General features: G+C 65.2%; 2 protein-coding genes across 2 annotated transcripts; one reads left to right on the top strand and one right to left on the bottom strand.

Annotated features, from left to right (window-relative positions):
- Positions 1-11: 11 nt before the first annotated feature.
- On the top strand, positions 12-2,693 carry LOXL3 (lysyl oxidase like 3). The gene is given in 15 exon segments (XM_061440950.1): positions 12-286; positions 288-311; positions 313-348; positions 589-635; positions 637-727; positions 729-747; positions 1,055-1,162; positions 1,165-1,297; positions 1,574-1,689; positions 1,814-1,840; positions 1,843-1,895; positions 1,897-1,926; positions 1,928-1,951; positions 2,309-2,420; positions 2,560-2,693. Coding segments are annotated over 15 exon segments (1,053 nt in total). The 5' UTR covers positions 12-127; the 3' UTR covers positions 2,634-2,693.
- Positions 2,694-4,434: 1,741 nt separating this feature from the next.
- HTRA2 (HtrA serine peptidase 2) lies at positions 4,435-10,696 on the bottom strand. Its single transcript, XM_061441035.1, has 8 exons — positions 10,306-10,696; positions 9,120-9,324; positions 8,856-9,050; positions 8,566-8,598; positions 8,035-8,140; positions 7,457-7,526; positions 5,044-5,139; positions 4,435-4,798 (listed from the first exon to the last, which is right to left on the bottom strand). Exons 1-8 carry the CDS (start codon positions 10,680-10,682, stop codon positions 4,633-4,635), a joined length of 1,248 nt encoding a protein of 415 aa, XP_061297019.1. The 5' UTR covers positions 10,683-10,696; the 3' UTR covers positions 4,435-4,632.
- Positions 10,697-10,926: the final 230 nt, after the last annotated feature.

Here is a 10,926-nt window from a genome sequence, read left to right as displayed (position 1 = left end):
TTGGCCCTGTCGCCAGCTGGGGCCTGGGGTTCGCTAACCATGGCTTACAAGTAGGTGCCAGAGCCAGCTTGGCCAGGGCAGTGTGCGCCAGCACCACCGATCCGCCGGGATTGGCACAGGGACCAGCATGGGCCGGGATGCACTGGGATGGGGTCGGGTCCCTGCTCACTGCCCCAGGGCTTCCCTGCAGATCCGCCTCTCGGGAGGCAGGACGCCGTTTGAGGGCCGCGTGGAGGTGAAGCGAGGCAGTAAGTGGGGCATGGTGTGCAGCGAGGGCTGGACCACCCAAGGAGGCGATGGTGGCCTGTCGCCCAGCTCGGTCTGGGCTATTCCCTGCATGCGGTGACGGTAGGTGCCGGCGGGGAGGCCTCAGTGACATCCTGGTGAGCACAGGCACCGGTGCTTCCTGGTGGGGATGTATGGGGACAAAGGGATGTAGCTGCTCCATGCCAGGGGATGGGACCTGCATGAGCAGGCTGGGGACATGGGCAGGGCTGTGCCATGGTGGGTGCTGGCCGCAGCCCGGGCATGTGTGAGCCGGGGCACCCACAGCACCAGCCCCTGCCACCCGGCCTCACCCCTCCCCAGGAGACCTGGTACTGGATGCCAGACGTGACGGAGATGGTGCAGGCGGGTGAAGTGCGCTGGGCATGAGATGTCCCTGAGCCACTGCCAGCACCACGGCTCCAGCATCAACTGCAGGAACACGGGCACACGCTTCGCTGCCCGGCGTCATCTGCTCCGAGAGTGAGGGGCGGGGGGCTGCGGGCAACAGGCTCTGTGGTGGTGGGGTGGGCAATGGGGTCTGCAGGCAACGGGGTCTGGGGTGGTGGCGTGGGCAATGGGGCCTGGGGGTGATGGTGCAGCGGAGCCCAGAGCTGCAGATGAAGGGTCTGTGAGTCGCAGGGCTGGGGGCAATGGGGTTTGCAGGTGCTGGGGGGGGCTGCAGCTGATGGGAGGGTGCACTTCCCCCCCCCCCCCCCCCCCCCCCGGCCGGTCCAGCCCTGCCTGCTGTGGGTGCCTGCCCCATCCCTGAGCATCGCCTGCCCGGCAGCCGCCTCCGACCTGCTGCTACACGCGCCGCTGGTGCAGGAGACGGCGTACATTGAGGACCGGCCGCTGCACATGCTGTACTGCGCCGCCGAGGAGAGCTGCCTCTCCAGCTCGCCCGCCTCGCCAACTGGCCCTATGGGCACCGCCGCCTGCTCCGCTTCTCCTCCCAGATCCACAACAACGGCCGCGCCGACTTCCGCCCCAAGGCCGGGCGGCACTCCTGGGTCTGGCACGAGTGCCACCGGTGGGTGCGCGGCGCGGGCAGGGGGTGCTGGTGCTGCTGTGGGGTGGGTGATGGTGACACCGGGCGAGGGTGACACCCGGCGAGGCCCCTGCTGCTGCCCAGGCTCCAGTTTTGCCTGCTTTGGCTCGGGGCTGACCCTCCACGTGCAGTGCTGGGGCTGGGGGCCGTGTCCTGCAGCTGACACCCCGCTTGCCTGGGCCACCTTCCTGGGGACAGCCACGTCCCCTCCCAGGGCAGGGCCGGTGCAGCCACGGCGCTGTGGGTTCCCTCTTGCAGGCACTACCACAGCATGGACATCTTCACCCACTACGATATCCTCACCCCCAATGGCACCAAGGTGGCAGAGGGGCACAAAGCCAGCTTCTGCCTGGAGGACACCGAGTGCGAGGAAGGTGGGTGCCATGGATGGGGCCTTGAGGCACAATCCCTGCCCGTGTCCCCTGTCCCCAGCCGTTGTGCACGCTGGGGCCATGCGGGCAATGGAGGAGGACAAGCTGTTTTCTCTTGTCCCTGCAGACGTGGCCAAGCGGTACGAGTGTGCCAACTCGGGGAGCAGGGCATCACGGTGGGCTGCTGGGACCTGTACCGGCACGACATCGGACTGCCAGTGGATCGACATCACTGATGTCCAAACCGGGCAACTACATCCTGCAGGTGCTGAGCTGCCCCGCACCCCAGCTCTGCTCGAGCTGCAGCCACCCGCTCCCGGAGCGGTTGGAGTGCACAGGGGCTGCTGGGTGTGCGCTGGGGGGGCACTGCCTGTCCCTGTGCATGGAGACGAGGAGGTGCGGAAGCTGCTCGGGCTCTCTTCAGCCTGCACGCTCCTGCTCTGAGCAACCTTCGTGGGTACGTGGTGCTCAGTGACAGCCACCACAACGCATCCCGCTGCAGCAGGAAGCGAACCCCTGCCGGGACCGGGGGGATGGGAATGCCGAGCCGACGAGGTGTGGGGCTGCAGCACCGCCCGATGTGGGGCAGGGGGCTGCCGCCCTCACTGTTGGTGCCCCACAGGTCGTGATCAACCCCAACTTCGAAGTGGCAGAGAGCGACTTCACCAACAATGCCATGAAATGCAACTGCAAGTACGACGGGCACCGCATCTGGGTGCACAGCTGCCACATCGGTAACGGCCAGCACGCAGCATGGGGGGCCAGGGCACATGGGAGCAGGGGGGACTGGGCAGGGAGGCCCCAAGGCAGCGAGGAGGCTGTGGGCTCTGGGTGGCTGCCGTGGGAGCTGACAGCTCCTGCCCCCTCCTGCAGGTGATGCGCTCAGTGAGGAGGCCAACAAGCGCTTCGAGCAGTACCCGGGGCAGCTCAACAACCAGATCTCGTAGGGCCCAGCCCGGGAGACACCGCCGGGAGCCCCGGGGGGGGGGGGGGGGCACCTCCTGCCCTCAGCCTGCACCCGGGGGAGATGCTGCTGGGGCCTCTGGGGCCTCAGCCCAGCATCGCAGCCACTGGGCTCTGCGAGGCTGCCAGGACCTGCAGGCACCCACCCGGCATCGCAGCCACCACCCAACCACTGCCCAGAGACTGTGCCCACATCCCTGGGCCGTGGCACATGGGCACAGAGGTCCCGAACCCCACTGTGTCCCCCCCAGCTCCCTGTCACTGCAGCTGCACCTCCCTGCTCCCCCTCAGCCCCGGCTCCTCCCCAGGACCCAGCAGGGACCTGCAGCCCTGCACGGCCCCAGGAGCCCCTCCTGGTGTGGCTGCCCCTGCCCCACGGCCCCTTGCCGTGGTGTGGCTGCCCCTGCCCCACGGTCGCAGCGGCTCCCACACCCCTCTTAGCTGTAACTTTATTTTCTCTATAAAGTTGTCAGTTGTTCCCAGTGGCTCCCGGCTCTTCCTGGGCGGGGATGAGGAGTCTGGCAGGACCGGGAGGCTCGGCACGGCGTAGGGCTGGCTGGCACAGCACACCCCATGAGAGCTGCCAGTACCCATATGGAGCAAGGATCCCCCTTGCCCACACAGGCCCTGGCTGGGCAAGGACCAGCCCCACACCAGCACCGGTACTGGCAGCTGCTGGGATACAAGGAGATGGTACCAGGCCTGCTGGAAGAAGCCTGTGTGGGTGAGGAGGGACCAGCAGGACCTTAACTTTCAGCTGCCCCAGCCTGAAGCAGCCCCCACGGCTCTGGAGGGAGCAGCCGGAGCCACCCTGGCGCAGCAGGGCGGCGGTGAAGTGCTGGTTTCGCCCCACATGCAGTCCAAATGCTCGTGAGCAGAAGTCCCGCCGGGGGGCTGTGATCCGTGAGGAATGCAGCCGGCGCTGGCTCCAGGCAGCGGGAAGCTGCAGTCGCTGCTGCCGTGGCCGCGCTGCCAGGAACGCGGCGGCTCCGCTTCCCGGCGCGCAGCGGCGAGAGCCCGACGGGGAGCCCGGTCCTGTGCCCGGGCCGCTCTGCGCTGCCGCCCGCTCCCCAGGGCAGCAGCACCAAGGAGCTGCGCTGCTTTCACCTAAAAACACCAGGCTGGGCGAGGGAGCCCCGGCCCGCGCTGCTCCTGGCTCCACACGCGCATTCCTCCCGCCAGAGCCGGGCTGGACGCGGCTCCTCACGGCGGGAGCGGAGCAGGGGCTGTTCCAGGAACGCGGGGAACAGCCGGAGCTGCCCCTTCCCGGAAGGGCTCTCGGCCTCCAGCCGCAGAGCACAGGGAGGCCTCGGCTGTCCCCAGGGACCGGGCTGCACGTGCGGGGAGCTGAGCAGCGGCACAGACCCACACCGGGCTGCGGGAGGGACAGACAGGGACAGGCTCCCAGCCTCAGCCCTCCTGCACCCCAGCCAGCGAGGAACTGCCCAGACACTGCAGGGTCCAGCACCAAACCCCCCCTCTCACCATGGCTTTAAGCTGCCAGAGGGGAGACTGAGATGAGCTCTTAGGCAGAAGCTCTTCCCTGGGAGGGTGCTGAGGCCCTGGCACAGGGTGCCCAGAGCAGCTGTGGCTGCCCCATCCCTGGCAGTGCTCAAGGCCAGGTTGGACACAGGGGCTTGGAGCAAGCTGCTCTAGTGGAAGGGGTCCCTGCCTGTGGCAGGGTTGGAACTAGAGGGGCTTTAAGGTCCCTTCAAACCAAACCATTCCAGGATTCCATGTGACAGGAAGGGCAGAATCCTCCACAGCCCCTGCCCCAGGCAATGCTGTGGGCAGGAGACCCCACAGCACTGGGGGGTCCCTATAAAAGTGCTTTATTTGAGTACAAAGGGAAGGGGCTGCTCCATGAGTCCACCCCAGCACCGGGCCGGGCGCCCTCCAGTCCCCACAAGGGTCTCAGCGTGTCCGTGCGCAGCTCGTGGACACGGCTCAGTCCTGCACGTCCTGCCCCACACAGCAGCTCCGCTACTCGGTGGCCTCGGGGATGACGCTCAGCAGCAGCGTGTCGTGGCCGCGCCGCAGCAGCAGGGTCAGGCTCTGCTGTGTCCGCACCGCCTCATACACGTCCTCGGCGCGGCGTGACGCCTGCCCGTTGATCTCCAGCACCACGTCACCCGCCTTCACCCCGGCCCTGCGGCACAGTGACACAAGCACACGGTGGGTGAAGCAGGCGCTTCCCGGGAGCAAAGAGCACTGGGCACCATGAGGAGGCTTGTACCTGAGCCAGTGGGACCCAAACCGGGGCAAGGGCCACCAGTTGGTTTCTGCTGCACATCAGGGCCCAAGTCCTGCTGCCCTGGAGCAAACCAGAGCTAAATACATCCCACCCCACATAGCTGCTCCCTCAGGCCACCCCCCAAGGTACAGGGCGCTTACTGATGGGCTGGAGAGCCGATGATCACCTTGTGGATTAGCACTCCATAGGAGACGTCGGGGAAGCTGGGGTCCCGCAGCTTCAGCTCAGCCAGGATGCTGCAGGGGGGAAAGTCAGTATCAGGAAAGGAGCTGGGCGGCAGAGCAGGGCTCTCACCCCACCCCAGCTATACAGGACCTCTCCTCCCTGCCTCCCTGACACTGCCAAGCACAAGCACACAGCTGCAACCCCCAGGAGCACCCCAACACCATCATCCTGCCAAAACCCAGAGGACAAAGTGCTGACTGTGCCCGGGAGGGATGGAGCTACCAGAGCAGCTGCCAGCCGGGTCACACACACATCCCTGTCTAAGCAGCCCCAGGTCAGGTGCCCTCCTTGGTGTCAGATCCATTCTGCCGCTGCAGTTCCACTGCTCTGCTTTTGGGGGCAGGACAAGAACAAAAGTTGGGGCCCTGCTGTTGCCAGAGTTGTCAAGCAGAGGTAAACCTGCTCCTCTCCTCCAGAGCCTACAGACTGAACACCCCCGTTCCTCCTACCCCCCAGTGCTGGCTTAAATTGTGCACCCCTCCCTGCTCCTCACACTGTGCTGTGCAAGCTGCACCCCCTTTCCGATGTCACAGGATCACAGCAAGGCTGGCGTGGGAAATGAACCTCTGGGAATCACCCTCCCCAGGCCCTGCTCAAGCCAGCTCAGCCCAGGACTGTGTCCAGGGAAGCTTTCGGCATCTGCAGCGTTGGTGACGCTCTGACCTCTCTAGGTGCCTGTGCCAGGCTTCTGCCACTGTCCCCACAGTGACAGTGGCTCCTTGTGCTCAGATGTAGCCCACGTGTTCCAGTTTGTGCCCCCTGCTCTGGTCCCGGCTCTGGGCACTCACAGAACAACCACGCCACGTGTTCTGCTCCATAACTGAGTCATTCCGCTCCCACCTCAGGAGCTCCACGTGCCCTAGGGCAGGCCTCTGACAACGGTCCATGTGCGCCAGGCCGCAGCTGGGCTCCCACATGCCAGAGGCTCTGCCGAGTACCAGCACCATCTACTGGGCACCGGCCGAGCATCCAGCAACGCGGAGCGTTCCCCAGCCACCACTGCCTCCGTCTCACAGCGACCCTCTCCCTCCGCTGGTGTGGCAGGCAGGACCCCAGCCCCTGCTCGTGGTGCCCAGAGCTGCAGGCAGGACCCAGCCCCTGCTCGTGGTGCCCATAGCTGCAGGCAGGACCCCAGGCCTGCTCGTGGTGCCCAGAGGTGCAGGGCAGGACCCCAGCCCCTGCTCGTAGTGCCCAGAGCTGCAGGCAGCCCTTCCCAAACCAACCAACACACCAAAGCCACCGGAGCTTTGGGAAGGGCAGAGCGCAGCCCTCAGAGGTGCTCCTGCCCAGCATGCTACAACCACCAAGCCAAGGCGCATGCTAAGCCCCAGGTAAAGGTCTCTCAAGAGCTGGCTGCAGAAGCCAAGGAACCAGAGCGGGCACCTCTGTCCTTGGGAGGGGGGAGCTGCTCCCAGGAGAGCTCCCAACACGTGCTCCTGATGCATCCCTGGTGCTGCCATCAGCATTCAGGTGAATGCTGCTGCAGCAGCTCCCTCCTGTCCCACAGCCCTGAGCAGAAGCTCCAGGCAGGGCTGTCCTCAGCAGGGCTCAGGGTGTTTGGCCACAGGCATGTCTTGGGCCACCCACTGAAGCAAGGGGTGATCCTTCTCTCTGCCCAAGCAGGCTGTTTGTCTGCAGCCCTCTGCTGACCAGAGCGCACCTTGAGATGCAGCAGTAATACAGGACCCTCCCCAAGCCACAGCCCAGGAGCATGAAGAGTCTCAGACCCACAAGAAGTTATCCCCTTCCCACCTGCCAGGGCTGTACCGGTTAAACACCACGATGTGCTCCTTCCAGAGGCAGCACCCAGGAGCCTCCTATCACACCAGCAGCAGCCATGTTGTGTGTGCTCACAGAGCTGCTCTCCTGCCTTCCTCCCGCTCCCCAGCTGCCCCTCCTGCAACCACAGTGGTCAGGGCTCACTCTGGAAGCCCCATGTAACAGAAGTGCTTCCGCACCACAATCCCCAGCAGACCCCCCCTCACCAAGGGTACCGCTTGCCCAACTCTGATCACAATGTTCCGCTGCCCCTCGTGTGTCTGTTACACAACGTTTCTGGTGGTTTCACCTTCCTGCTGTGCTGCAAAGGGCGCTGATCCAACTCCCTCTGAGTAACAACTACCCTGGACGGAGTTACAGCTTCTGCCACACGTGTAGAAACCTGCAAGCTTCTCATTGACCCCTGACACAGCCTTGGAGCCTACACACAACATGAGCACAGAGATCTCAGCGTGAATGCTTCAGCCTCCCCACACCAGGCACTCCCAGTTTGGAAGATCCCATCACAGTCACCATGCCCCACAACAAGAGCAGCCTTAGAACACGCACCTGGGTGTAAGAGTCAGCATCATCACCCCAATGTAGCGGCGCTTTGTCTCTGTGCTGCCAAACCAAGAGCCTGTCAAAGGAAATGACATGGAATGACCCACGTGCACTGGGAGCAGTGCTGGGCTGTCACAGAGCCCACACACCCCACAGCAGACAGCAGCTGTGGGGTCATTCTGATGCCCAACCAACACCTCATCTAAGGTGGAGTTTCACATTACTGCAACTGTGCTGCTTTGAGCTGTTGGCTTTTGGACTGAGAATACCCCTCCAGTGTCAGCATGAGAACCCCTGCACAGTGTCAGCATGTCAGACGGCATCCCAGAGCAGCAAAGCCAGGCAACATTTGACACCACTGACATAACTGCCTGTCCTTTCCAATACGGCTGAATCTGGCGCCTGCATTTCCATCAGCACACACAAGGCAATGGAAGAGGCAAAGGGAGTTTCGTGCCAGGTGGGAGAATCTTCTTACCTGCAATGCTCTGCTTGCCCTGCTCAGAGGTGGTGCCTGGAGCCCAGCCGTCACAGAGCTTCCCTCTTCCCTCCCCCAGGACCCAAGCATGAGGCTCCCCACTCACTTTTGCGCTCCTCCTTTTGCAGGAACTTCCGCAGCCGGTCAGAGGGGATGGCAAAGGAGATGCCTGATGTCACCTTCATGGTGTTCACCCCAATCACTTCACCGTCCTGCAGGGGAGCAGGCACTGTGCTATCCCACTGCATCCTCATGGAGAGGGCAACCGCTGTGCAAGCTGGAGTGCTGCATGTGTGCCCACCCCCTCCCTGCCTCCTGCTTCTGCAGCCTGCCTGGCCCTGCCAAGCTGAGCAGGGACCAGTCCTGCAGCTGCAGCCAGCACAGCCCTTCCCTGAGCCCTGCCAGCAACAACCAAGCCGCATGCACCAGGCAGGGCTCAGCTGTGCCACGAAGTCCCATGGACTCAGGCTCCCTCAAACAGGCACTGCACAGGGCTGAGCCCCGGCTCCCCCTCTCAAGGAGCCTGATGCATGCACAGTCCCCCCCCTCCCAGCAGCTGCAGCACCCACACATGCACCCACCAAGGCAGAGGGCACCCGGCACCACTGCCCCAGCCACGGCTGCCCCAGGAACTTACCAAGTTGACGAGGGGGCCCCCGGAGTTCCCAAACTGCAGCAGAGGAGAGAGCAGTAAAGAGGCCATAAAGCAACGTCCTCACACAGCAGGACCCAAGGCAGGGAGGCAGCGTCCAAAGAGCGGGGTCAGGCTGAGGAACGCAGCCAGGGCCTGGGTGACCGGCCAGAATCCCTGCATCTCCCAGTGCTCCCAGCTTCCTCTGACCTCATGGCACCCACAGCCCTTCCCCAGCTCCCCCCTCCCCAAAGAGGGCAGCAGGATGAGGCGCCAACCCGCCGAGCTCCCCTTACATCGATGGCAGCGTCGGTCTGGATGTATTCCATGTCAGAGGCGGCAAGCCCCAGCTCCCGGCTGCCCCGCTGCGCAGAGCTGACAATGCCAGAGGTGATGGTGTTCTGCAGGGCGAAGGGGCTGCCCATGGCCACCACGAACTCTCCCTGCCGCACCTCAGAGGAACGCCCAAGGGGCAGCGTGGGCAGCGGGTGCTGCAAAAGAGGAGGGCGGTGAGCGGGTGGGAGGGACAGAGGGAGCATCTCCAGAAGCAGGATGCGCACCTTCGGTTTGATCTTGATGGTAGCGATGTCTGCGACCTGGTCAACGTCCTGCACCACGGCATCGTACTGCTCCCCGCTGGCCAGCTTCACCCGCACGCGCCGCCGGTTCGCCACCACGTGAGCGTTGGTCACAATGAGCCCGTCCGGAGACACCAGGAAGCCAGAGCCATTGGAGATGGGCACCTCGCGGCCCGAAAAGGGATGCCTGCAAGGTGGGAGCAGCTCAGGGAGGGGTGGCAGGGACCCTGAGGGGACTGGTGGGGACTACAGGGAGGGCACACAGGGGCCAGGCTGGGAGGCAGTGGGGGATAGTGAGGATGTCTGGGCTACAGCGTGACGGGAGCAACTCCTTCATTCCCCATGTGGAGAGTAACAACCAGGCACGTGACTGGGGAGCAAGCAGGAAGAGTGAGAAGTCCACGCACAACTGGAAAGGTGCAATCCCACTGGGAAGCATGGTGGGAAGCTAACAAGAGCAGAGCTCTTGTGGACTCTTTGGGAAAGGGCAGCGGGAGGTAGGTAGGAGGGGTTGTGATCTGCACAAAGAAGTAGCCTGAACACACAGAACCTTGCCCTGAAGCAGGTAACAACCACCTGGGAGGTGATGAATACATGTTCTGTAGGTAGCCAGCGGAAGGCTCAGAACTGCAGATTCTGGTCCCCATGGGAGACAACAATCACCCTGACCTCTGTGGGTGACCCCAGCCTGGCGCTGAGCTTGGTCTCTTCAACCTAAACCCATCTGTGACTATGAAAAGCAAAGTCATGCTCCCGAGAAAGGGATCCTGTGCCACGGGACAGCCTGGAGCCGCTGCCGAGAGGCAGCTTTGCTCACACGGCCCTGCAAGACTCAAGGGCGGCAGCTCAGGGGCACCGCGTCCCTGCAGCAGAGGACACGTGTTGAGGCTGCCTGTGCAGGCAGCGGGCAGAGGGGACGGAGAGGTCCCTCCCGGGTCACTTGTGGGATCCCACCCGCGCCATGCCCGGTTCCGGATGCCCGGGATACCAGGCAGGGCGGCCGCGGGCGGGGCTGGGGTAGGGGCTGCTCCGTGCGGGGAGCCGGGAGCGGGGCTGTGCCGGCGGGGCACGGGGAAGACGGGCCGGAGCCTCCCCGAAGGGGCAGGACCGGGACAGGATCAAGAGGGACCCCCCGCGGGGACCGGGCTGCGCGGGGACGGGCCGGTACCTGCCCATGATCTCCACATAGACCAGCGCGGGCGCCGTCTTCTCCACCACGTCAGCGATGAAGTTGAAGGCGGCGCGGGGCGAGGCGGGCGGAGGCGCGGGCACGGCGGCGCGCAGCGCGGGCAGAGCGGACCGGTGCCCCTCGCCCTGCCGGGCCCACAGCAGCAGCAGCGCCGCCGTCCCGGCACCCAGCGCCGCCGCCAGCGCCCGGCCCCCGGCGGAGGAGTTGGGGGGCGGAGGTGAGGGGGAGGGAGGCGGAGGTGAGGGGGAAGGAGGCGGCGGGAGCGGGGGGACGGCGGCGGCCCCACACAGCGCCCGGTACCACCGCTCCGCCCCCGGCCGCAGCGCGGCCCGCGCCCACCGCGCCAGCGCCGCCATGCTGCTGCGGGGCTCACGTGCCGCCCTGCCGCAGGGCACGCCGGGACGTGTAGTCCCGAGGCGGAAGGATGACGGACGCGGTGGCGGCGCCGCGGGGCACGCTGGCAGCTGTAGTCACGCAGCGCCAGGAGCCGTTGGTGGCGGAAGGCAGAGAGCAGCTCAGCAGGGTTAATGGGCTCACCGGGTCCACCGGCTGCTCCCCCCCCGCGCCGAAGGGGCTCGGTGACAGCGAGAGGCACCGGGG

Source organism: Pezoporus flaviventris, unplaced genomic scaffold (genome assembly GCF_033815535.1).
Source record: "Pezoporus flaviventris isolate CSIRO_AGI_PZ_B2104156 unplaced genomic scaffold, CSIRO_AGI_Pfla_v1 ptg000188l, whole genome shotgun sequence".
Lineage (NCBI taxonomy): Eukaryota > Metazoa > Chordata > Aves > Psittaciformes > Psittacidae > Pezoporus > Pezoporus flaviventris.
Note: the sequence above shows the minus strand (reverse complement) of the source record. Positions and strands in the feature narration are given on the sequence as shown.

Excerpts from the sequence above, each read along its gene's own strand:
- HTRA2 (XM_061441035.1), bottom strand. The coding sequence starts at position 10,682 with ATGGCGGCGCTGGCGCGGTGGGCGCGGGCCGCGCTGCGGCCGGGGGCG. Across the intron at positions 9,325-10,305 it reads TATGTGGAGATCATGGGCAG|GCATCCCTTTTCGGGCCGCG; the intron begins GTACCGGCCCGT and ends CCCACCTTGCAG. Across the intron at positions 4,799-5,043 it reads ATCGGCTCTCCAGCCCATCA|GGCCGGGGTGAAGGCGGGTG; the intron begins GTAAGCGCCCTG and ends ACTGTGCCGCAG.